The following is a 22992-nucleotide window of genomic DNA, read 5'->3' as shown; positions in this document are numbered from 1 at the left end:
AATGTATGGTGCAATATCATATAACCAAAACTATATAACAAATTAAACGCAGAAAACAAACATGATTTAAACAAATAATACAAACGAAGGCTAGTCTAGAACGCGCAATTTGCTGAGCATGCCATTCGCCTCTCTGACCTGGGGGGCGTTATTGAGTTCAAGAGACATCACGGAGCACGTACGAATCAATAGAAGAAGAGCTTGATTCCCACAGTTCTGTGCGTTCGCAGCCATTTCGGTTTCCTCATCTGCAGTTTAACGTGCTGCAGCGTAAACTCAAAGTTTATTTCTCTTATTTTATTTTAATTTCACATATTTTAGGTTCCAGAACAAGATTTTACTGCGCGAGCGAGTGTGAAGACTTTAAATCGCCAACATGCCGCGGATTATGATTAAAGGAGGCGTGTGGCGCAACACTGAGGTTTGTTTAGAAAACATACACTATTTTAGCATTAAAACTGAACAGCATTTTCATTAATTGAAGGCATTTAAACGTCAAATAATACTTATTTATCTGAATTGTACACGTATTCGCGTTCCTGTGGTTTCATTTTTCTTCTTTTTTTAATGTTGTGGTGTAAAATGCCTTGCAGCTCACGTTGTATGTTTTACATTTTTATGAATCATATATTTTTTGAGTTAATAAAATATCAAAAATAAGAATGAATTTAACGTTACCGTAGTTTTCCCAAAAGTTCATATACCCACACACTTTAGATTGTTTGTTTGTTTTAGGCTAGATTATTAATTAGACCTTATTTAAATATTGGGTGACATTATACGTCAAGATTGAGCACAAACATTAGACAATAATAACATTTTAGTAATCATATGTTTTTTTCAAACGTTAAATTACACGTGCATGTTAAGTCAATTTATCTGTAATGTATAGGTGTTTTCCAACTATGGTTTTTGGTCGTGTGTAGAGACTATTTATTTGTATTTATTCATTTACAGCTTGTTTGTTAGTGGCACCGCACGCATTAACAAAATATATTCTGCTCAAAAGTGACGTTTGCATTGTTTTTCACGGACACTGATGTGTCTTTGATACACAAGTACTCTAACCTTTGAGAGGCTTATTCAGGTAATTTTAGTTTATTATGGTGGAACAATGAAATAATTTAACCCTTTTCTGAGATTTAATTTACAATTTGCATCTTTTCAAAGTTAGCATAGTAACAGTGTCTTAAGTCTGTGATTATTTATTTTATTTACATATAATTTATTTCTATTTTATTTGGCTTTTTCAACATTTCTATCTTGTGAGATAAATTTATTCAAGTCATTTTAGTTTATTATGGTGGATAATTGAAATAATTTCACCTTTTTTAGATTTAATTTACAATTTGCAACTTTTCAAAGCTCAAGTTAGGTTAGTAATATAAAATAATCTGTCATTTTTGAGTCTTGTTGTTGCTCCATTTTCATTTACTCTGTCTCTGTTAAGTTAGACCTTTTTAATTATTCATGTATTTTGTGTGATTTATAAACAGGATGAAATTCTCAAAGCAGCTGTAATGAAATATGGCAAAAATCAGTGGTCTCGAATCGCATCCCTGCTGCACCGCAAATCAGCAAAACAGTGTAAAGCCAGATGGTGAGTTTAAATCTTTGAGTTAGTTTCATTCAGGAGATGTCTCAGAATCTAATGATCAGCATATCTAGACACTGGACAGCATTTTTGAACATCATGGGTGCATTTAAACAATCTCCTTAAAGAGAAACTGTAATGAATACATATGCATTTCACTGATGTGTTTCATGCAGGTATGAGTGGCTGGATCCTAGCATTAAGAAAACAGAATGGTCACGTGAGGAAGAGGAGAAACTTCTTCACTTGGCCAAACTGATGCCCACTCAGTGGAGAACAATCGCCCCCATCATTGGACGAACGGCCGCTCAATGTCTGGAGCATTATGAATATTTGCTGTAAGTACATTTGTTTGATGCAGAATACAAACATGTAATAACTTTCAGTCAAACAGTTTGTACTATGTTGGGTAAAAATAATGTAAATCAATATTGTTATAGTTGAACTTTTCACAATCCACTCTAATCCATGACTTTTTTTTAGTCAGGTTATGGAAATGTAATTCTATGCAATTGCTATGTCATTTTGTATGTTTGCATGCACCTTTTTGCAGAATCAGGATAAACTTGAATGAATTCTTTATGACCGCAGAGATAAAGCCGCTCAGAGAGAGAATGAAGATGATGTGGGCGATGATCCTCGCAAACTAAAACCAGGAGAGATCGACCCAAACCCTGAGACCAAACCAGCCAGACCTGACCCTGTGGATATGGATGAAGGTGAGGGTGTCTGTTAAACGTAATGTCCAGGGGGAAAAAAAAGAAATTCTTTAACACTGCAATGGAAAAGAAAAAGCATAACATTCACAAATGCTTGTGCAGATGAGCTGGAGATGCTGTCTGAAGCCAGAGCTAGATTGGCCAACACACAAGGCAAGAAGGCAAAGCGGAAGGCCAGAGAGAAACAGCTGGAGGAAGCACGGTAAGATCTTGTCATTAGGAGAGATTTGGGGGAAACATTGAATTATCTTTTGAGATACTACTATAACTTATTATTAGATTTTTTATTTTATTTTTTTTGTTTATTTTGCTGTGTGTTTTTGTCTTTTTTTTTTTTTTAAGTCTAAAAAAAAAATTAGGACAGTCAAATTAAGTGACTTAGCAAGTAGCTGAAATAAAATAAATATTTTTTAGGGGTGTAAGAAAATATCGATACACGTGAATATCGCAATATTATGTTTGGCGATACTGTATCGATTCTCAAAAAAACGATCTATTTATTTACATTAGCATTAGCAAACCCAGCTCCCAAAACGATTTTGGCCCAGTCCCAAATGGCACCCTAAACCCTCGCGGTCTTCCTCTGAGTCTGCACTTTCGTGACGTAATGCCACTATGACTGCCGGGAAAATCCTCTGCGTAGCTCGCAGACTTGCGGGCTCAGCATCGAGGGCGCATAACGGCCTCAAAGGGGGTGCTTGCAGGCATCCATCTAAAACCTAAAATGATGAATGGGACACCCTAAGGTCTCGTGGACTTAACGGACACATGCACGCAGCGACAAGTCCACAAGACCGAAAGTGCACATGAAGTGCACCATTTGGGATGCAGCCAGAATTATTCTGCTTCCGTGGTATACAGAGGCGAAGTGTGGACTCATTTTGGCTTCAACTATAAAGAAGCCACCAAGGAGATTGACAAGAGTAAGTTGTTTGCAAAATAGGCCATGTTAAAATCCAAAACTCGGGAAACGCATTGAATCTGAAAGCTCACTAATATTTTCCGACGCTGTCCACGCTGCTGAGAGAGGCCTTCGATAGAATATGTAGTATGTACTGCATGCTTTCCACTCAGTAACAAAATAAACACACATCAAAATGACAGCGGTGGCAGCAGAAAGATAGCATCTGATCATAGTAGTGTGGATATGTTTGCACCATCTCTGTTCAGCACTTCAGTGAAGGCACGTTTATTTAAATAACACTTTATACAATAGACTGCTTTTAAAGCAAGCAGCTTTACAGTATTAAATATAAAACAGACATTCAGTCATGAAATGGACTAAACACTTACTGTTGTTAAAAAGTTTAGAAATTAAAAACTGCTATACTGTGAACCTTTAAAACATATACACCTAAAGAATCCTGCAGTCACTTTACTATTTTCCCATAAATTGCACAACATAGTGATTAGTGATATAAATGCAAATTATACTGTATTGATTAAATAAAATAAAGTTGTTTGTCAGGTTTTATGCATATGGTAGTGTGTTCTTCAAGACTGTTTTTTCTAAAATTAGATCCTCTTTCTAAAAAAACAAGAAATATTGAAATATGTCACCTTTCTTAAGTATCGTATCGTAACCCCTGTATCATGATACGTTTCGTATCGCCAGATTCTTGGCAATACACAGCCCTAACATTTTTTCAGTTAACATTTATTATACATGTATTACCTGCATAACATGAGCAATATCGCACTCGTAGCCGTGCAATATGGCTGATTACCTGCGGCCAAATCACAGCCGTGCTGATATACAGCCATATTACAGGGCTACAAGTGTGATATTGCGTTTATACAACCCGATCACATGAGAGGGGTGGGGGGGCAGTTCTCCTCTGGCGAACAGTGCTTTGTTACAATCAGGTTGCTATCATAAGTCTGATAGGATTGCAACAATCAAAGTATTTATTTCAGTTCCATCCAGTTGAGGATTGTATTCATCAAGCCGGTATGGACGGTCTTTTAAGGAACTGTGGCAATATGTACGCAAAAAAAAATGTATCATATGCATGCCAAAACACATTTTGCCATATATATTCTGAGAGATCAAATGTGTACTATTGATACGCATTTTCATGTGAATAGGTTGTTTTATACAACAGTTCAACGGCACAAGTGATTGTATTTTATAGATTATGGTATTATGGAGGGAGATTGACTAAAAGAGTGTTACCTGCGTGATGCATCTGATATAGCATTCTTTCTTAAGGCTGAGGTCCATGAAATTAGATCCATTATAAAAAATCTGTTTGAATGTACACTGAGGAAAGTGATGTCTTTGTCATTTAAAAGTTAAAGGGATTTCACACAGCGCTAAAACAACTTCCTTGTTCTGACTCACACATAAAGAGAGTCTTTGCCACCATCTAATAGTGTAATGTAACTTTCACTGATATTCACCCTTTCTCAATACCAAATATGGCATATTATTTATATAAAATATTTATTGAACAACAAAATTTAAATTGACTAGCCATTATAAAAGACATGTATATAGCACAGCATAGTTTGAAGTCAAGGGTTTAAAGAACGTCTCCAGTGGAGGCATTCAATTCACACGGACAAAATACATGCGTTCATGCAGCCTACAAATGCACACTTCAGAAGATGGAACAGCTGTATTCGACAAAGTCTGCAAGGTTTGCACAATAAAATGTTCATTGGATAGTCAAAGACTTGTTTAAGTGATATAAATGAGTATTTGCTGAATGTTGACAGTAGATGAGAGAGGGACTTTGGTATTATAGTGTATGCCATTCTATTACTAATAGAAAAGTAAATGCTATAATACTTTTGTTGTATACAGTTGACCTTATTTAACAGTTCTATTTAAAGGTGCTAAAGAGGATGTTTTGTTTTATACATTTTTGCAATATTACTTGAAACTGTCTTTACTAACTGATAAAAGACTTTATTAGGTGCACTGAAAGGAATAATATTAATATACAGCATCTGTGCACAAGGTAGGGCCTTAAAAACATCAGCCAATTGGCCCTCTGGCTTGTCAATCACTACCATGACGTTCCTTGTGCGAGATGTGCGCGGCTGCGCGCTCCAGTAACTTTCCACACTCTACAGGCGCCGCATGCAATGTTTTTGTCCGGAGACAGGAGTAACACCTGCAGATTGAGTTACCTGAGGTGAGTCCGACATAATGAATCCACTTACACGACACAGCGAATGCCGGTGGTAAACACTCGTGTTCCAATACTCGTGCACACGTTTTGGGAGGCGTTCCCTCGAAAGGAGGGGGGTTGTTCTTACGCATGCGCTCATTTCAAAAACTCACTAACAGTCTTTGGTTTCTCAGTTGACGAAAAGATCCTCTTTATCACCTTTTAATAAAGATAAACTAATAAAGACAGAGAAGGGGACGGCTGTGCTCAGGTGCTGGTGTTCTCAGTGCTGTCAAAACAAAAGTGCTTAGTGCTGTTTGACACGTCGTCAAAATAAAAGTCCTGTTTATGACACACTGGCCAAACAGAAAAACTTTTCAGCCAAAAAATGGCAAATATAACTAGTTATACCTAACTAAAATAACTCTAGTGAGTGTTGATTTTATGATCTGAAAAAGTGTAGTTGACTGAGGATTTTATTAGTTCTCACAGTGTTGGAGTTTTTAATAAAGCTGTCTCCACTGTTTTCCCTCTGTTGTTTTCCAAAGTCGTCTGGCAGCACTTCAGAAGCGCAGGGAGCTGCGAGCTGCAGGCATTGACATCCAGAAGAAGCGCAAGAAGAAGAGAGGTGTCGACTATAATGCTGAGATCCCGTTTGAAAAGAAACCCGCACAGGGCTTCTACGATACGTCCATGGAGCTGTATGATCCTTTGGAACCTGACTTCAAACGACTGCGCCAGCAGCATCTGGATGGAGAACTCAGGAGGTGAGCGGGGTCATGTGTTGAGCTGCACGTAGTCCAGTGGCTTGAATGGACATTTTTTTGATCACCCCCTCTGCTCTTTTGTGTATAGTGAAAAGGAGGATCGTGACCGAAAGAAGGACAGACAGAAGATCAAAAAGAAGAAGGAGTCCGATTTGCCTTCGGCCATCTTGCAGACCAGTGGGGTGTCAGAGTTCACAAAGAAGAGAAGCAAACTGGTTCTTCCGGCACCACAGGTCAATTCAGCACAAACATTACCATCTTTTCCGTGGTTAAAGGGATAGTTCACCCAAAAATGAAAATTTGATGTTTATCTGCTTACTCCCAGGGAATCCAAGATGTAGGTGACTTTGTTTCTTCAGTAGAACACAAATAATGATTTTTAACTCCAACCGTTGCGGTCTGTCAGTCATATAATGCATGTCAATGGGAATACAATCTATGGGTCTCATTCATGAAACATTCGTAAATATACGAGTAAATATGTGAGTGATTTGCAAGTAAACAGACTTTCCCGAAAACTCTCCTCCTGATTCACAAATACTTCGTAAACGTCAGAAGTGATAGTGAAATATGTATGTGTGTTAATGAATTCCAATCAGTCGTAAATGGGACGCGTGTGCACGTTCATTCTCAATTACCATAAATCCCGCCCATTAAATCCGACTGACAACTATATATGGGCATCATTTTATGACACCAAATGAAGGATTTTGGCCATTTTATAGGAAACAAGTTCCATAGTTTGCCCAGCCCTATTGAAATCAATTCATTATTTGATTAAAGTGCTCCGTTTGCAGATGCTATAGGTGCGTTCACGCGTCTTCGTAATTCCTGTAGTTACAAGATTCTAGCTTGTAAAAAGCGTTCACGTCCTCGTAGAGTTCGTAATTACAGTTTGTAAGCTGGGAGTTTTCTGAAAGCTCCCACATGTAACATGTGGCCACTATACCACCTGACCGCTGTAGATTGATTTATTAGGCATTGATAGTGGTGCCATGGAAACGCATAATTTCCAGTCCAAGGACCAAAAGGACGTGAACAGCTCCAAATAAAACGTCATTTCAAGATGGCGGTAAATACAAGGTGACGTGAACGCAGCTTATTACTGGCTCTCACAACAAAAGTAAAAAGAAAAAACGTATGTGATTACTATATATAATATTTTTTTCAAAATGCTGTAAATGGGCGTTTCTTCAACTAGGGGCACTTTTAGCCTTGTGAAGTTGAATAAAATAAACTTGTTCAAAAGTCATGTAACACATTCTCATAAGTTTAAATAATTTCTCTAGTTTTAAGGTCTGTAAGAGGACAAACTTAGATTACAAGAGAAATTGTTAATATTTTACATTTTTTCCGACCTGCAATGAACAAATGTCATTTCCACCACATCTCAATATACAGCTATTATTTAAAAATAGAATAACTTATGCCACTCAAGAATTATCTAAGATCATTTTTGTAACTAGTTTTACCAGTTTTTCCACAATGTACATTAATTATACATTTGCCAATGAGATAAAATCAACTGCCCTAAGGACCGAATGCTGAACTGTACACCTGTCACACTCTGAAATTTAATATTGGTTTGGGTAAGAGTTTATTAGAAAATAAATAACTATAATTTTTATATTAAGTAGAGCATGATCTCATAAATTGTGGATACATTTTTAATGTGTGATGAGAACTTTTTTAATAGTTTTTAAAAATGTGTGTGGTGATGGAAATGACAGGGCAGTGGTGGAAATGACAGGGTGTGGTGGAAATGACAATGAGTTAATGTGAATGTAGAGAAACAGTAGAAATATTTATTAGAAAAAACTTAAAGTCTTCACACTCATTAAACTCAATTCACAGAATCACTAAACATAACCACACCTGTTTTAGCGTAGTGCTGAGTTTGATGTATAAAACAAGATTTGTCTCACAGATGAAAGTTACAGTGCATACTGTAAATAACCCACACAAATGATGGCAAGGTAAAAATATAAGCAATAAATGATGCATCAAAATTTCAACATTGTGAGATAATTATGAGGCTATATAATTTTGAGAGTTTGATACTGAAATGTTCTTATTGGTCTCTTGAATGAATACTTATCTTCTGTAAAGAGTAATTGTAAAGAACACCTGAAACTGTATCATTTAAACGGAGGTGTGGAATGTGGAAAATTGAGCACCTTGAATGTGTGAGTGTGTATGTTTGCATGTGTGTGTGAGAGAGAGCGTTTGACAGATCTGTCTCTTTTAAGTCTCTCCTTCATATTTTATAGGGTCAGCTTTTATTTTGTCCCTATAGGCCTGTGACCTTTCTTTTGTTGTCTTAGGTGTCATCTTAAATAGAAAAAAAATGAAATCAATTAATATAAAAGTAATATAATTTAGAAATAAATCATAATATAATTATAAATATAAAAAGTATTGTAACACACTATATTGCCAAAAGTTTTGGGACGCCTGCCTTTAGTGCTTATGAACTTTAATGACATCCCATTCTTAATCCGTAGGGTTTAATATGGAGCTATTCAGCAAGGTTTAGGAGTGTGTTTATGGAAATTTTTGACCATTCTTCTAGAAGCACATTTGTGAGGTCAGGCAGTGATGTTGGCAAGAAGGTCTGGCTCACACTCTCCTCTCTAATTCATTCCAAAGGTGTTCTATCACGTTGTGGTCGGGACTCTTTGCAGGCCAGCCAAGTTCCTCCACACCAAACTCACTCATCAATGTCTTTATGGTCCTTACTTTGTGCACTGGTGCGCAGTCATGTTGGAACAGGAAGGGGTCATACCCAAACTTCCCACAAAGTTGGGAGCATGAAATTGTCTTGGTATGCTGAAGCTTTAAGAGTTCCTTTCACTGGAATTAAGGGTTCAAGCCCAACCCCTGAGAAACAACCCCACACCATAATCCCCCTCCACCAAACTTTACACTTGGCACAATGCAGTCAGGCAAGTACCATTCTCCTGGCCACCACCAAACCCAGACTCGTCCATCAGATTGCCAGACAGGGAATTGTGACTCCTCACTTCAGAGAACACGTCTCCACTGCTCTAGAGTCCAGCAGCGGCGTGTTTTACACCACTGCATCCGATTCTTTGCATTGCATTGGTAATGTAAGACTTGGATGGAACTGCTCGGCCATGGAAACCCATTCCATGAAGCTCTCTACACTGTTCCTGAGCTCATCTGAAGGACACATGAAGTTTGGAGGTCTGTAGCTATTGAGTCTGCAGAAAGTTGGCGACTTCTGTGCACTGTGCACCTCAGCACGCGCTGACCCCGCTCTGTGATTTTACGTGGCCTACTGTACCACTTCGAGTTGCTGTTGTTCCCAATTGCTTTCATTCGGTTATGATACAACTAACAGTTGACCGTGGAATATTTACTAGTGAGGAATTTTCACAAATGCGCTTATTGCACAATCACGGTACCACGCTCGAGTTCACTGAGCTCCTAATAGTGACCCACACCTGTGAAAGTGACTGGAACTTCTGAATTCAATGATTTGGAGGGGTGTCCTAATACTTTTGGCAATAAAGTGTATTGTTATAAAAAGTATTACACAACTATACTCCCACTATCCATATCAATTGTACTTCTTAACCATAAATGTCATTTCCACCACATGCTGTCTTTTCCACCACAGAGGGCAGTGTGGTGGAAATGACTGTGGTGGAAATTACATTTCACACAAAATGCAGCCTTATTAATGAGCAAAACGTTCGGATGTTAAACGCACTATTTACGCGTGACTGGGAGCAGGTGTAGATTTCTTTCGTACCAACTAACATTTGGAAAATACGAACATTTTAATGAATCCGAAAATTTACGGCAGAACCACTTTACACACGATTTACACAAATTCTTTCTGCTCTTGTTTCATGAATGAGACCCAATGAGAGTAAAAAAAAACATGCACAGACAAATCCAAATTAAACCCTGCAGCTCTTGATGACACATTGACGTCCTTAGACAGTAAATGATTGGTTTGTGTGAAAAACCGAACAGTATTTATATATATTTTTTTTTTTACCTCTAATACACCACTGTCAACTGACTTGTGAGGGCGCACGGCATCCGGTACATGAGGTGTGTACGTGCTCTGGCGTACCTACCCTTCCCTATTCTACTTATGGAAAAAAAATGTTTGTTCCATAAGTTGAAGAGGGAAGGCGTAGGACATACAGCGTAAGCTTTTTGAAGAATACAGAAAGCGGAAGCACGTGCAAGGCAATCATTTGTGTTTATAAAGAATTTACATTTGTATTTTTGTAGAAAATGACCGATCATTTCGCTAGATAAGACCCCATTTATTTTAGAGCTGCTGTACAGCTGAATTGAGAAATTTGCATCATTCAGTAATTTTCCTGTATCATTCATCACTGTAAAGCTGCTATAAAACAATCTGTATTATATAAAGCACTATATAACTAAAAGTGATTTGACTAGAGTAGACAAAAGCACATAAATTACTACATTTTAAACTAAAATTAAAATTAAAAGCAAATTCAAAATATTAAATATTATAATAGTATATAAATCTAAAATAACACTAATCAACACATTAGCCACTCAATGTGTTTTTATAATAGATTTGCATATAGTTTAAGTAACTACATTTTTTATGGATTTGATTTGAATTTAGATCTCTGATGCTGAGCTGGAGGAGGTTGTCAAGCTGGGTCAGGCCAGCGAAGTTGCCCGTCAGACCGCTGAGGAGTCTGGAATCACTAACTCGGCCTCCAGCGCTCTTCTGTCTGAATACAACGTGACCAATAATTCCATGGCCCTGCGCACACCCAGAACTCCAGCGGCACAGGACAAGATCCTGCAGGTTTGGTCCAGTTTCGCACACTTTTCAAACTAGTTGTTTTGTGTTCTGCCCTGAGTCTCACAGCTCTGTTCTTTTATCCCCACAGGAAGCCCAGAACCTGATGGCACTTACGAATGTGGACACCCCTCTTAAAGGAGGGCTGAATACCCCTCTCCATGAGAGTGACTTCTCTGGTGTCACACCACAGAGACAGGTGGTCCAGACTCCCAACACCGTGCTGTCTACACCCTTCAGGTACCCGTTATGCATGAAAATGTGGACTTTTAAATGGAAAATGTAGCTTAGCATGTTCATAATCCTAGTATTTGAGTTTTGTAAAATGTCTTCAAAAATAAAATGCCATATTAAAGAAGTAAAACTGCATTCATATTACAAGCAACATGCAGCGACAAAGTGGCACAATCTCATTTCAATGGAGAGCTGGTTTCGATTTCCAGAGAAACAAGCGACAGTGACTGTTGACAACAGGATGTTGGCATGTCCAGTGGCGCGACAAAGTTTTAGATGTTTCATTTTTATGCGAATGAAGAGACTTTCAGGAGGAGCAACCAATAGGAGTGAAATCAGTGGAGTGCACGTGATCCGTCACTACATCATGTAGTGGAGTGTCGAAGAAAAATTCAGCTTTGCATCACAGGAATAAATTACATTATGCAATTTTTTCAATTAGAAAAGTTATTTTAAATTGTAATATTTCACATCACATTATTTACTGTATTTTCAATTAAATAAATGCAGTCTTGGTGACTTTAAGCAAATTTTTTTTAAAAACAATCTTACCAACCCCAAACTTTTGAACAGTATTGTATTTTGAACCAGTTGTTATCTATCTGCATCTGATTTTTTAGAATATTAAAGTATATGCTAAATATCAGTTTAATGATTTGTGTGAATAAAGCCTTTTTGAATATGGTTTCCCAGAACCCCCAGCCATGGAGCCGAGGGCATGACCCCACAGGGTGGAATGACCCCTAAACCCTTGGTGGGTGTGACCCCAGGCAGGACCCCGCTGCGGGACAAACTCAACATTAACACAGAGGAGGGTAGTGTGGACTACAGCGACCCATCTTTTGCAAAACACTTGGTGCGTTAAATCATTTCGATAATTGTCTTTAAGTGGATTTAATGCAATTTTGATTTTAAATGCAAGTCTAAGCCAATTTGATTTAGGTATGTCAGAGATGTCAGCAGCGTGTTTTTGCATCATGGATGTGTTCTGGTGTGTTAGATGTGTTCTGTTTCTTCCAGCAAAGGGAGTCCCGTGAGCAGCTCAAGTTGGGCTTGATGTCTCTGCCGGTGCCAAAAAATGATTTTGAGATTGTTCTTCCTGAAAACGCTGAGAAAGAGCTGGAGGAAGCAGAGGTGGACGAGAGTTTCGTGGAGGATGCAGCCGAGATAGAACTGCGTAAACAGGTCAGTTGACTAAACGCTGTGACCTGTCAGCTTCTAATGCACCTTTTTGAAATCTGCAAACACACCGATGTTCATAAAGCGGTTCGCTCAAGATCCAGAGGGTGCTGTATTTAGTGTTTGTTTATTTGTTTTTGGTGTTATTTATCTTGTGTGACATTTCCACAGGCCGCCAGAGATGCTGAGAGGGAGAAGGAGCTGCGTCAGAGACACACACCAGTTCAGAGAGATTTACCAAGACCTTCAGAGGTGAGGACATTCATGCACGTCCCATACATGCTCCCTGTCCAATATGTCCCAACAGGGTTATTATTGTTAAGTAAAATTAAATAAATGTGTGTATATATATATATATATATATATATATATATATATATATATATATATATATATATATATATATATATATATATATATATATATATATATATATATATATATATATATATATATATATATTTATTTATTTATTATGGGGGGGGGGGTGTCATAGTGTATCTATGTGGTTGTTCAGCTCTTTGATCAGCCTTGCTTTTTTTTTTTTTTTTATGTGCTATATAAATTTGAAACTCGAAACAACATACTGTGACATTTGTAATGTACAAACTTTTCACCACTTTTTACTATTGACTAGTTGGTCCTTTTTGCTTCATTAATTTGTACAGTAAAATTTTAAGAAGTAAAAAATAAGCATATGTATGTATGTATGTATGTATGAATGTATGAATGTATGTATGTATGTATGTATGTATGAATGTATGAATGTATGAATGTATGAATGTATGAATGTATGAATGAATGAATGAATGACCCGTCACGGAAACCAGGGACACAAGTTGGCAGCACAACTCTTGAGCAAAATGAGAAAGAAGCATTTTTTTTTCAAAATTGGTGATTTTCGTTTTTTTGCAGAATCTGTTAGTTGAGATCATGAAGAAGCCTTTCCGTGTTTGAGATAGCAGTATTGGTATATTTAAAAGCGTACATTTTGAGGTTGAAATCGGCTTGTTTTTCGGAGATTCTAGCACGCAGTAGGGGCGTGTTATTGTCTGTGTGTATTTCCATACTGGGAAGCGTGGCTACTTACTATGCAGCGCTCTAGCTGATATCAAAATTCAATGAAGAACCGTGGCCGTTACACCGAAAATGTTTTGAAGTACTTCTTCGACAAGCCGGATGCTTATGAACAAGCGCTCACTGATTCTGAAGACGATCTGAGCGACAATGAAAGCGGCATAATAAGACATTACCTCTCTGGAGTCGGGTAACGCGCCGGCGCATTTTGCAGGATTTTTTTCACATTGCAGCAAAACAGACTTAAAATACTCCGTAATTTTTTGTCATAGAGACATAAGTAATATATCAATTGAAACTATAGAATGTCTTCTTTTATTTGTGTACACTCAGAGTAAAAACAAAATGTTGTGCTTTTTGAAAAAAATTGAATTGAATATAAATAAAATGTATAGGTCTAGGTAAAAAAAAATAAAAATTAAATAAATAAATAAATAGATGTGTATATATGTGTATATGTGTATATATGTGTATATATGTGTGTGTGTATATGTATGTGTGTGTATATTATATATAGACAGAGACACAGACACAGCCACAGCCATGAGATGAAGTCATAAGGGTAGCCTACAACAATGCCTCTGTGTTCAGGTGAATGAGACCATACTCCGGCCTCATAATGTGGAGCCACCTCTGACGGACCTGCAGCAAGCCGAAGAACTTGTCAAGAAGGAAATGATCACCATGATCCACTATGACTGTCTGCATCACCCCTTCAGTGATGTCCAGGCCAAGAAGGGTAAAGGAGTGGGATCCAGCTCCAACAACGCAGAGCACATCACCTACCTGGAGAAAACGCCCTACGATAAGATCTCAGAAGAAGAGCTCAAAAAGGTTTGCTTCTTTTGGTTAATTATTAGACCCACATGGCATAGGCACTTTTCTTTTTTTTATTTTTTTATTTAATCTGGGAGGAACATCTGTGAGTTCTTTATTATAAAATTATTTAATTACATTTTAATTGGGAACATGCAGGGCTTTGGAGAGGTCTAGAATTTTAAATATGACATTCAAATTCTGTGTGAATCCTTGGAGCTTTTGTCATTCTGCAGGTATAGATTCACTGTGGCCTGGCAAATTACTTAGAAGGGTGAATCACCCCAAAATTCACCCCAAAATAAAGTATTTTGCATAATGAAAATTGAGCCTATTTTAGGATAATTAAGGTCCAAATTATGCATATTTACATTACTGTCATTACTTTTCATTAGGGTTGCAACTAACAATTTTAATGATTGGTTATTCTATAAATTATTTCTTTGATTAATTGGCTTTTTACAAAGTTTATTTTCTTTTTTTTTAATGGGAAACAATTGTACTGCATATGATCAATAATGAAATTCAAATTTATCAACTTTTTTAGTTGTTGCAAATGTATTGACAAATTAAAGGTGCCCTATATTTAAAAAAATTAATTTACCTTAGCCTAGTTAAATAACAAGAGTTCAGTACATGGAAAAGACATACAGTGAGTCTCAAACTCCATTGTTTCCTCCTCCTTATATAAATCTCATTTGTTTAAAAGACCTCCGAAGAACAGGCGAATCTCAACATAATACTGACTGTTACGTAACAGTCAGGGTGTATGCTCCCAATATTTGCATATGCCAGCCCATGATTGAGGCATTACACAAGGGCAGCCAGTATTAACATCTGGATGAAAGGCATTAGACAAGGAATGTCCAGAATGTCTGGATGTGCACAGATGAATCAACAGACTAGGTAAGCAAGCAAGGACAATAGCAAAAAATGGCAGATGGAGCAATAATAACTGACATGATCCATGATAACATGATATTTTTAGTGATATTTGTAAATTGTCTTTCTAAATGTTTCGTTAGCATGTTGCTAATGTACTGTTAAATGTGGTTAAAGTTACCATTGTTTCTTACTGTATTCACGGAGACGAGCCGTCACTATTTTCATTTTTAAACACTTGCAGTCTGAAGTTGTGTTTGTGCATTATACATTCTTTATAAATCTCTCCAACAGTGTAGCATTAGCCGTTAGCCACGGCGCATAGCCTCAAACTCATTCAGAATCAATGTAAACATCAAAATAAACACTGTACTTACGCGATTAGACATGCTGCATGACGAACACTTTGTAAAGATCCATTTTGAGGGTTATATTAGCTGTTTAAACTTTTTTTTTTTTAATGTTGTTTAAGGCAATTGCGAGCTCTTGGGGCGTGGAGCATGGGATTTAAAGGGCCACACACCCTGAATCGGCTCATTTCTAATTATGCCCCAAAATAGGCAGTTAAAAAAATGATTTAAAAAAAAATCTATTGGGTATTTTGAGCTGAAACTTCAGACACATTCAGGGGACACCTTAGACTTATATTACATTTTTTTAAAAAAAGTTCTAGGGCACCTTTAAGTATACATCATGGTTAGTATGCTGATTTTAATAGAAATACACATTTTGGTGTTCAGACATGATGATTTTCTTAACTGTATTACAGTATTGAAAATTGAGGGTAAATATATTTAATGGTCAGAAATAATGTCACATTGCAAAAAACCTTTATGCAAAATAAAATTTTTAATTTTATTTTTGGCATCAGTTCAATCATAACAGTAGATCACTCTTTGTAGTCAAACACAGTGCATCAGTAGGCTCATGCTGTATGTGTGCATTTGACAGGCTGGAGAGCTGCTGGTCCAGGAGATGGAGGTGGTGAAACATGGGATGGGTCATGGAGATTTGTCTATGGAGGCTTATAATCAGGTGTGGGAGGAATGTTACAGTCAGGTCCTGTACCTGCCTGGACAGAGCCGCTACACCCGAGCCAATCTGGCCAGCAAGAAGGACAGAATCGAGTCTATGGAGAAGAAGCTGGAGGTAAGATCATCCTCAATGTGTTCTGCGCACTCCCTTTGCATCCAGTAGATGGCGTCGTCGTCGTTGTAGAAGAGTGTATTTGGGTATATTCAGGTTCAAAGATTTGAAGTATTAATCAGGGTTTTGTTAAAATCATTCGAGTGCCTTATTTATTTATTTTAGTGTGAGAGACAGTTTATTCCAGTCTATTCTTTGTGCTCTTAAAAGACCTGCAATGTGTTTATTTTGTTTCATCTCTCTATTTATTTATTTATTTACTTATATTTAATTATATTTTATTTATTTTGTTACATAATTTTAGTTTTATTTTGCTGGGTATTTCATATTTAATTTTTTAGTTTATATTTTACATTTATTTTTCTTAGTTTAGTTTTTTACTATTGCTTAAGCACAATTTTAAAAACAAGGCTCATTTTGTCAAAACACTACACACAATTCACAGATCCACACACAAGTAGCAGAACACCTCAGTTCTTTTGCAAAATGAAAAACTTCATTCAAAACTTTACATTAATTTAACAAAACCCAACTTTGACATTGTGTGGAACACATGGTTCATACATTCAAATTCTGTTTGATTCATTTACATTCATTTACAGATTGATGTGCTCAATCGTAAACACGTGTAATTTTATATATATATATATATATATATATATATATATATAAATTTTTTTTTTTTATCTCCAGAGATATTGTTAGAGTAATGCACATGAATATATTGACAATATTGACAAAAAAAACAACAACAAAAAACACAAGATCAGTACTGCACATTGATGAAAATATTTATTTTTCACCACATTGTTAAACCATTCAATACATCAATGCCTTTCCAAAGGATACATTTTGCACTGAAAATCAGAACATATTCTAAATACAGTATATTACACAAACAAAAACATTTGTGGAGACAAAACAAAAGCATGATTTTAAATGAATTTCTTTTTTTAGAAAAAACACCTAAGCATCAACTATTGGCCTAGCTGGATCTGGCCATAGCACTTCATCCACATCATAGGCGTTGTCCTCTCATGCAAGACAGCGAGGGAAGAATCTTTTTGAATGGTGAATCCATCCTTGCACAGACCCTGCATCAATTAGATCATGAATTCTCTTGAATGGTAAAACCTTTAGGAACTTCAAAAGATAAAACAGCGAAATTCCTAATATTACTTCCAATATTTCCAAATTATGTTCATTTTCATAGAGCGGGCCGATATCGTGACGATTTAAAATCAATCGAGAGAAGCAGATATCGTTATCGTGATAAAATACGATTAATCGTGCAGCCCTAATTTAATTTGACTTGACATTTGATATTCAACAGTGTCCTTGACATTTATTTAACAGTGCTTTTGATCTGCCTGCATTGACACTATTCTTTAAAAGGAAAAAATTATATACCAATTATCAATGTAAAGCTGCTTTGACACAATCTGCATTGTAAAAAACGCTATATAAATGAAGGTGAATGAGGCACATCCTAGGGCTGCATGATTAATCGCATGAGATTGTCATGCGTGTCTCATCAGTAAAGCCGATTCTGTGATTAGCGGTACTTGTGATTAGCAGTACTAGTGATTAGCGGTAAATGTCCATCACCTGCTTTCAAATGGAGCGGCACTTAATATACAGAGGTACTTTGAGTGCCAGCTGTATTTCCTAATATGCGACAGCAGGGGGCAGTGTGCGTGCAGCACGCTGCTTCTAAGGCAAATTGAGTGTGTGTTTATTCCTCTCAACTGCGTAACGGCTTTTATAGTGAAGAAACGAGAGGTATGGTTGCAAATACAGGTGCTCTTGCAGAAACCAGATGCACGAAGCAAAATGTTCGCGGACAAGCTACGCAATATCGTGTTCATAATCGAAGGCGATTCATCTACGATTATGAACGCGATATTGCGTAGCTTGTCCGCGAACTACGGCTCTGTATATTAAGTGCCGCTCCATTTGAAAGCAGGTGATGGACATTTACCGCTAATCACAGAACCGGCTTTACTGATGAGACACGCATGACAATCGCATGCGATTAATCGTGCAGCCCTAGCACATCCTGACATAGGGCTGGAGATTGTAAACCTTCCATGCCCAAAAAAAAAGTTTAAGGAAAGGACAGTATGGTGGGATGTATTGGAGTGAAAATTGTGGACTCTAATGAACTAGTTTTAGACCAGAGCAGATAGGTGGACATTTATGATTTCCCATATGACAATGTATCTCATCTGCTCTGCATCCATTTGGTCTTCTGCTGTGACAATTTTGTGTAGTCTGTCTAAAATGTGAATATGTGGGTGTGTTGTAAGGGCCTTAGTTGGCATGCTGGTGGAGGACCACATTCTGTGTGATTGCAACATACATTGTGTGTTACCACCACGTTGGCCCAGAACATTCAAAATGATATTTCTCCTTCTCACTCTTACTGCAACATTGCCTTCCATTTGTTGAAGACACAAACTCACCTTTTGCCTTTTTATAGTACTTGATTGTTGAGTTTAAAGTTAAGCACCTAAGTGTCTCCAGACCTGATGGCCACGTTTGATCAGTTGGTTTATAGGTGTGGTATTTTAGAAAGCAATGTCTTGAAATGGCAAAGAAGTGACTTTATATTAGATTTCTGTGTCTAATGTAGAGAAGTGTTTAGTGTTTTGCAAAAAGTGTGAGGCAGAGAGTGTGCTTATAGTTGTGCAGATCTGGGCTAAGGTTTTGCTCCTTGAGTTTAGTTTCAGTAACTGTTATTTTTAATTTTAGTGTTTAAGCAATCGTAAAAAACTATATTTTTGCTGGGTACTTCCTCCTTTTTTGTAATTGATTTTGTAATGTTTTGGTTCTATTGTATTGTAGCGTTGCACGATATACCAGTACTAGAAAGGTATCGCGATACCCTGCTTTTAAAAACGGTCTGGTTCTTCATTTTATTAGTACCGGTACTTTGAGTGCCATTGCCGACAGACAGATCAAGCCCACAGACACCACAAAGCCCGTCTGCAAAAGATGTTACAAAATAGCGCAAGCGAAGGGAGTCAAAAGCATCTTGCCGTCAAATATCTCGATTTGAACAAAGCATTTAAAGAGCGGCAGGTTAGTGAATGTGATACCAGCATTATGTTTATGCTCTCAAACATTAAATGAGTGTTTATTTATTGTGCAAACAGACCTCGGTAAAGAGGTGTATTATTGAGTCTAAGTTTAATAAGTGATATCTGGTTGCAAAAATAAAATTAATTTAAAAATACATAAATATGTGAAGTGTATATAGTTATTTTAAACCAATATGCTTTAGTAACATTGCTCTAATTATTTACAGTAATATAATTTTTACAATAATTTTATGGTCAAAAACACCTAAATATGTAAAAAAAAAAAGCATAACAGCAAATAATTTACAATTTTGAGTATGAAAACAATAAACATTAAAAATTATATTAAGTCTAACTCTAACTTTGTGGCATCCAGAAGTAGCCCATCAGCCTGCACCGTGAAGAAAGAAGTTCTGTCATATCATATGTTATTTATTTACTTTTCCTGCGGTTTTTGGTTTTTGCCATAGTATCGTTTAAGAGTCGGTATCATGATATTTAAGTTGGGTATCGTATCGAAGTCCAAATTTTGGTATCGTGATAACACTATTGTATTGTATTTATTTTTAAATATTATCTTTTACCTTAATTTTTTTTTTACATAAATTTATTTATTTTTTGGTAGACATTTCATCTTTTTGTATTCTATAAAGTTTATTTTATAATACAGAACATGTATGAATTCACTCAAGTGTCTTATTTTTTTTAGTATATGAGACCATTAATTCCAATCTCTTCTCAGTGCTCCTTAAAGCCATTCAGTGTGATAACCTTGCAATTAACCAGTCAAAAGAAACCGTGATGAATCCGTTAATTCTGTTTTAATGAGGACTGCTCTAAACTTCTCCTGGGCATTCATGCTTGGTTTAACACAGACAGAAATGTTTGCCACCAGTAAGACAGCCAGTGGCCTGCAGTTTCAGGATGTGCAGAGCTTCAGTTCATTAGGACACCCCCCATTTCACAAAGACTGCGTTTGTGTTCATGTGTCTTGGCTGGGAACGTGTGGCGGAAACTTGGAGGCCATTCACACAGCAGCACGTTCAGAGACGTGGGGGAGTTTGTGTTCCTGCAGGAAAGAGGGAAGCCGTGGCATGCTGCTCTCATTCAGAGAATCACCAGGATTTATGCCGGCAGCATCTGTACAGCACATTTATGAACCGACCTCAGCTGTAGTTATATAATATATTTGATATTCTCAGTTTACATCTCACAATTTATTCACAGAATTAAAAAAGCTAATTGCGACTCCTAAAATTCTGACTTTTTTTCTCAATTTCGATTTTATCTCTTACAATTGTATTTAATTTTATTAATATGAAATATAATAAAGGATGTTTTACTTTTTTCTTTTTTTTTTTTTTCTTTTTTTTTTAATGTATTCATAGCCTTGAGTTCATCAGCTGATACTCACTTTAAGATTATCTACATTGGCTGACAGTCATGCGTCTGCTGTTGTGCTGGTCTCACTGATCTCCCAGTGTCTCAGTTCATCTGGGATGTTTTACCCAGAGATGCCCAGTCAGGACTTTCAGCTGGCAACAGGACACTTGCTGGAAAACGTCAGGCGCTCAAATGAAAACAGATCCATTATAATTGCATAATGGTTTGTTAAAGCCCAAAGACATGGCGTGTGTTTCTGAGGCCTGTGTTGACATTGGAGGTTTATTGTTTTTGTTTCCATCTCATAACTTCGTAGAATTCACTGCTTTTATGCATGTCACACATTATTGCAAAATTGAACGTCTGAAAATAGTTTACGTTTGCAATGGTTTCAATATTTCGTGGTGCCAGTGTCTGAAGGCAAGAATTGAATCCTGGTTTTTCTCAGACCTCCCATTGCAACATGACGAGCAATAACTGTTTCAACTGAGCAGTGATTAAAGTTTGATTATTGTGGGTTTTTTTTGGACTTTATTTATTTGATTTATATTTTGTTTGTGTGTTTCTTTTGCTTGGCGTTTTATTTTTAAATGAAAATGGCGTCTTACATTTGACTTTTTTTAATTGTTTATTTAAATGTAGTTTTTATGTATATTTTATTTTTCAACTCATCCATTATTTTCTTTTTATCTAGACAAATTAAGTCTGGCATCAGTGCAAAAACAGTTTCACATGATACTCTTTTAACACAGTTAAAAAAAAAATAATCATGCAGCAGGTAGATCAGACTTTGCATGTGGTTTATTTAATCACAGTGCAAAGTCCTTTTAAAATTATTCTGATTGCAGTCTTGTTTGTAACTGTTCTCACTTCCTGTGTCGATGATAGATCAACAGAGGCCACATGACCACAGAGGCCAAGCGTGCGGCAAAGATGGAGAAGAAGATGAAGATTCTTCTGGGCGGGTATCAGTCTCGGGCCATGGGTCTGCTCAAACAGCTCAGTGAACTCTGGGATCAGGTGGAACAGGCCAACGTGGAGCTCCACACCTTCCAGGAGCTGAAGAAACAGGAAGACCACGCCATTCCACGCCGACAGGAGGTGAAAATCTCTATTATATAACTCTATTAAAGCTGCTTAGCATAACACAAATGTAATATCATGTATCAGAACATCTAATAGATATGTAATGTATATGAATGTATGTATGTATGTGTGTCTATATATTATTAAAATTAATTGCTTACAAAGTTAATAATTTCCTGATCATTTCACTTTACATCAACACTGTCTTTCATTATCCAGGCCCTGAGAGAGGATGTTCAGAGGCAACAGGACAGAGAAAAAGAGCTGCAGCAGAGATTCGCAGACCTGCTCCTGGAGAAACAGACGCTTTCACAGAAGTTTTGAGTGGGACGTTCATCCTCAACATCTCTGCATCTCCTGTAGTCAGTACAGTAGCTGTTTGTGCTAATCCTAAAGTCTAGCCTTACCATTCCACTTCAGTGTGCACATCAGCATGTTTTATATCTTTACTGTGTGGGTCCTTCTCTTTCTGCTTTAATGAACTGCTTTCAGCTTCTTAATTTTGAGTTTGAGATTCACCTGCTGCTCACAAGGAACACCAGGATTTAATTCACAGATTTGTTTTTAAAAATGTTTTTCGTCTTACTAGTGCGAATACAACCTTGTAAGTGTAAATATCGTCTGTTTTCTGGTATGTTTTTCCCATGTCAAGCCATTTTAAGGTTTGTTCTGAATATAAGAAGCTTCTGCTCCTTTTCTGGTGTAAATTGGAATGACTGGCATTGAAAATGTACATCATTTACAAAATAAATCATCAGCACTGAGTTGCTCCATGCTGTGAATGAGTGGCACGTTTGTCAAAAGCTTTCATTCTTTCCTTCTCAAATCTTACTTGAGCTTCATATTTGGTCTTCTGGGATTGACTATGCACATGTGAGAGTAATGAAGTGTTGTGGTATTGATTATTTTTATTTTGCTGGACATTTCATCTTTTATTTGTATTTTTTAGATTTACTTTTTTTTTTTCATTTTTATTTGCCACTTCATTTTATTTTTTAAAATCTTACCTCATCCATTATTTTCTTTTATTTTGTGAAATTAAGTCTGGTATTAGTGCAAAAACAACTCTAACAAGGAGGCTA

At 36.8% G+C, this 22992-nt stretch overlaps 1 protein-coding gene across 1 annotated transcript; it reads left to right on the top strand.

The window, feature by feature from the left end:
- Nucleotides 1–213: 213 nt before the first annotated feature.
- Nucleotides 214–22717, top strand: cdc5l (CDC5 cell division cycle 5-like (S. pombe)). Its single transcript, XM_067368006.1, has 16 exons — nucleotides 214–421; nucleotides 1497–1600; nucleotides 1771–1932; nucleotides 2186–2313; nucleotides 2416–2515; nucleotides 5981–6199; nucleotides 6288–6432; nucleotides 10842–11030; nucleotides 11116–11264; nucleotides 11952–12114; nucleotides 12279–12443; nucleotides 12609–12689; nucleotides 14106–14348; nucleotides 16164–16361; nucleotides 21713–21925; nucleotides 22130–22717. Exons 1-16 carry the CDS (start codon nucleotides 377–379, stop codon nucleotides 22232–22234), a joined length of 2409 nt encoding a protein of 802 aa, XP_067224107.1. The 5' UTR covers nucleotides 214–376; the 3' UTR covers nucleotides 22235–22717.
- The last annotated feature ends 275 nt before the right edge of the window (nucleotides 22718–22992 follow it).

The sequence above is a fragment of the Chanodichthys erythropterus genome, chromosome 18 (assembly GCF_024489055.1).
Source record: "Chanodichthys erythropterus isolate Z2021 chromosome 18, ASM2448905v1, whole genome shotgun sequence".
Lineage (NCBI taxonomy): Eukaryota > Metazoa > Chordata > Actinopteri > Cypriniformes > Xenocyprididae > Chanodichthys > Chanodichthys erythropterus.
The sequence above is the reverse complement of the archived record's forward strand: the minus strand, read 5'-3'. Positions and strand labels throughout refer to the sequence as shown.

Bases quoted from the DNA above. Each gene is read 5' to 3' on its own strand.
- cdc5l (XM_067368006.1), top strand. From the start codon at position 377: ATGCCGCGGATTATGATTAAAGGAGGCGTGTGGCGCAACACTGAG. The intron at 6,433-10,841 runs GTCAATTCAGCA...ATTTGAATTTAG, and splicing joins TGGTTCTTCCGGCACCACAG to ATCTCTGATGCTGAGCTGGA. The intron at 16,362-21,712 runs GTAAGATCATCC...TGTCGATGATAG, and splicing joins CTATGGAGAAGAAGCTGGAG to ATCAACAGAGGCCACATGAC.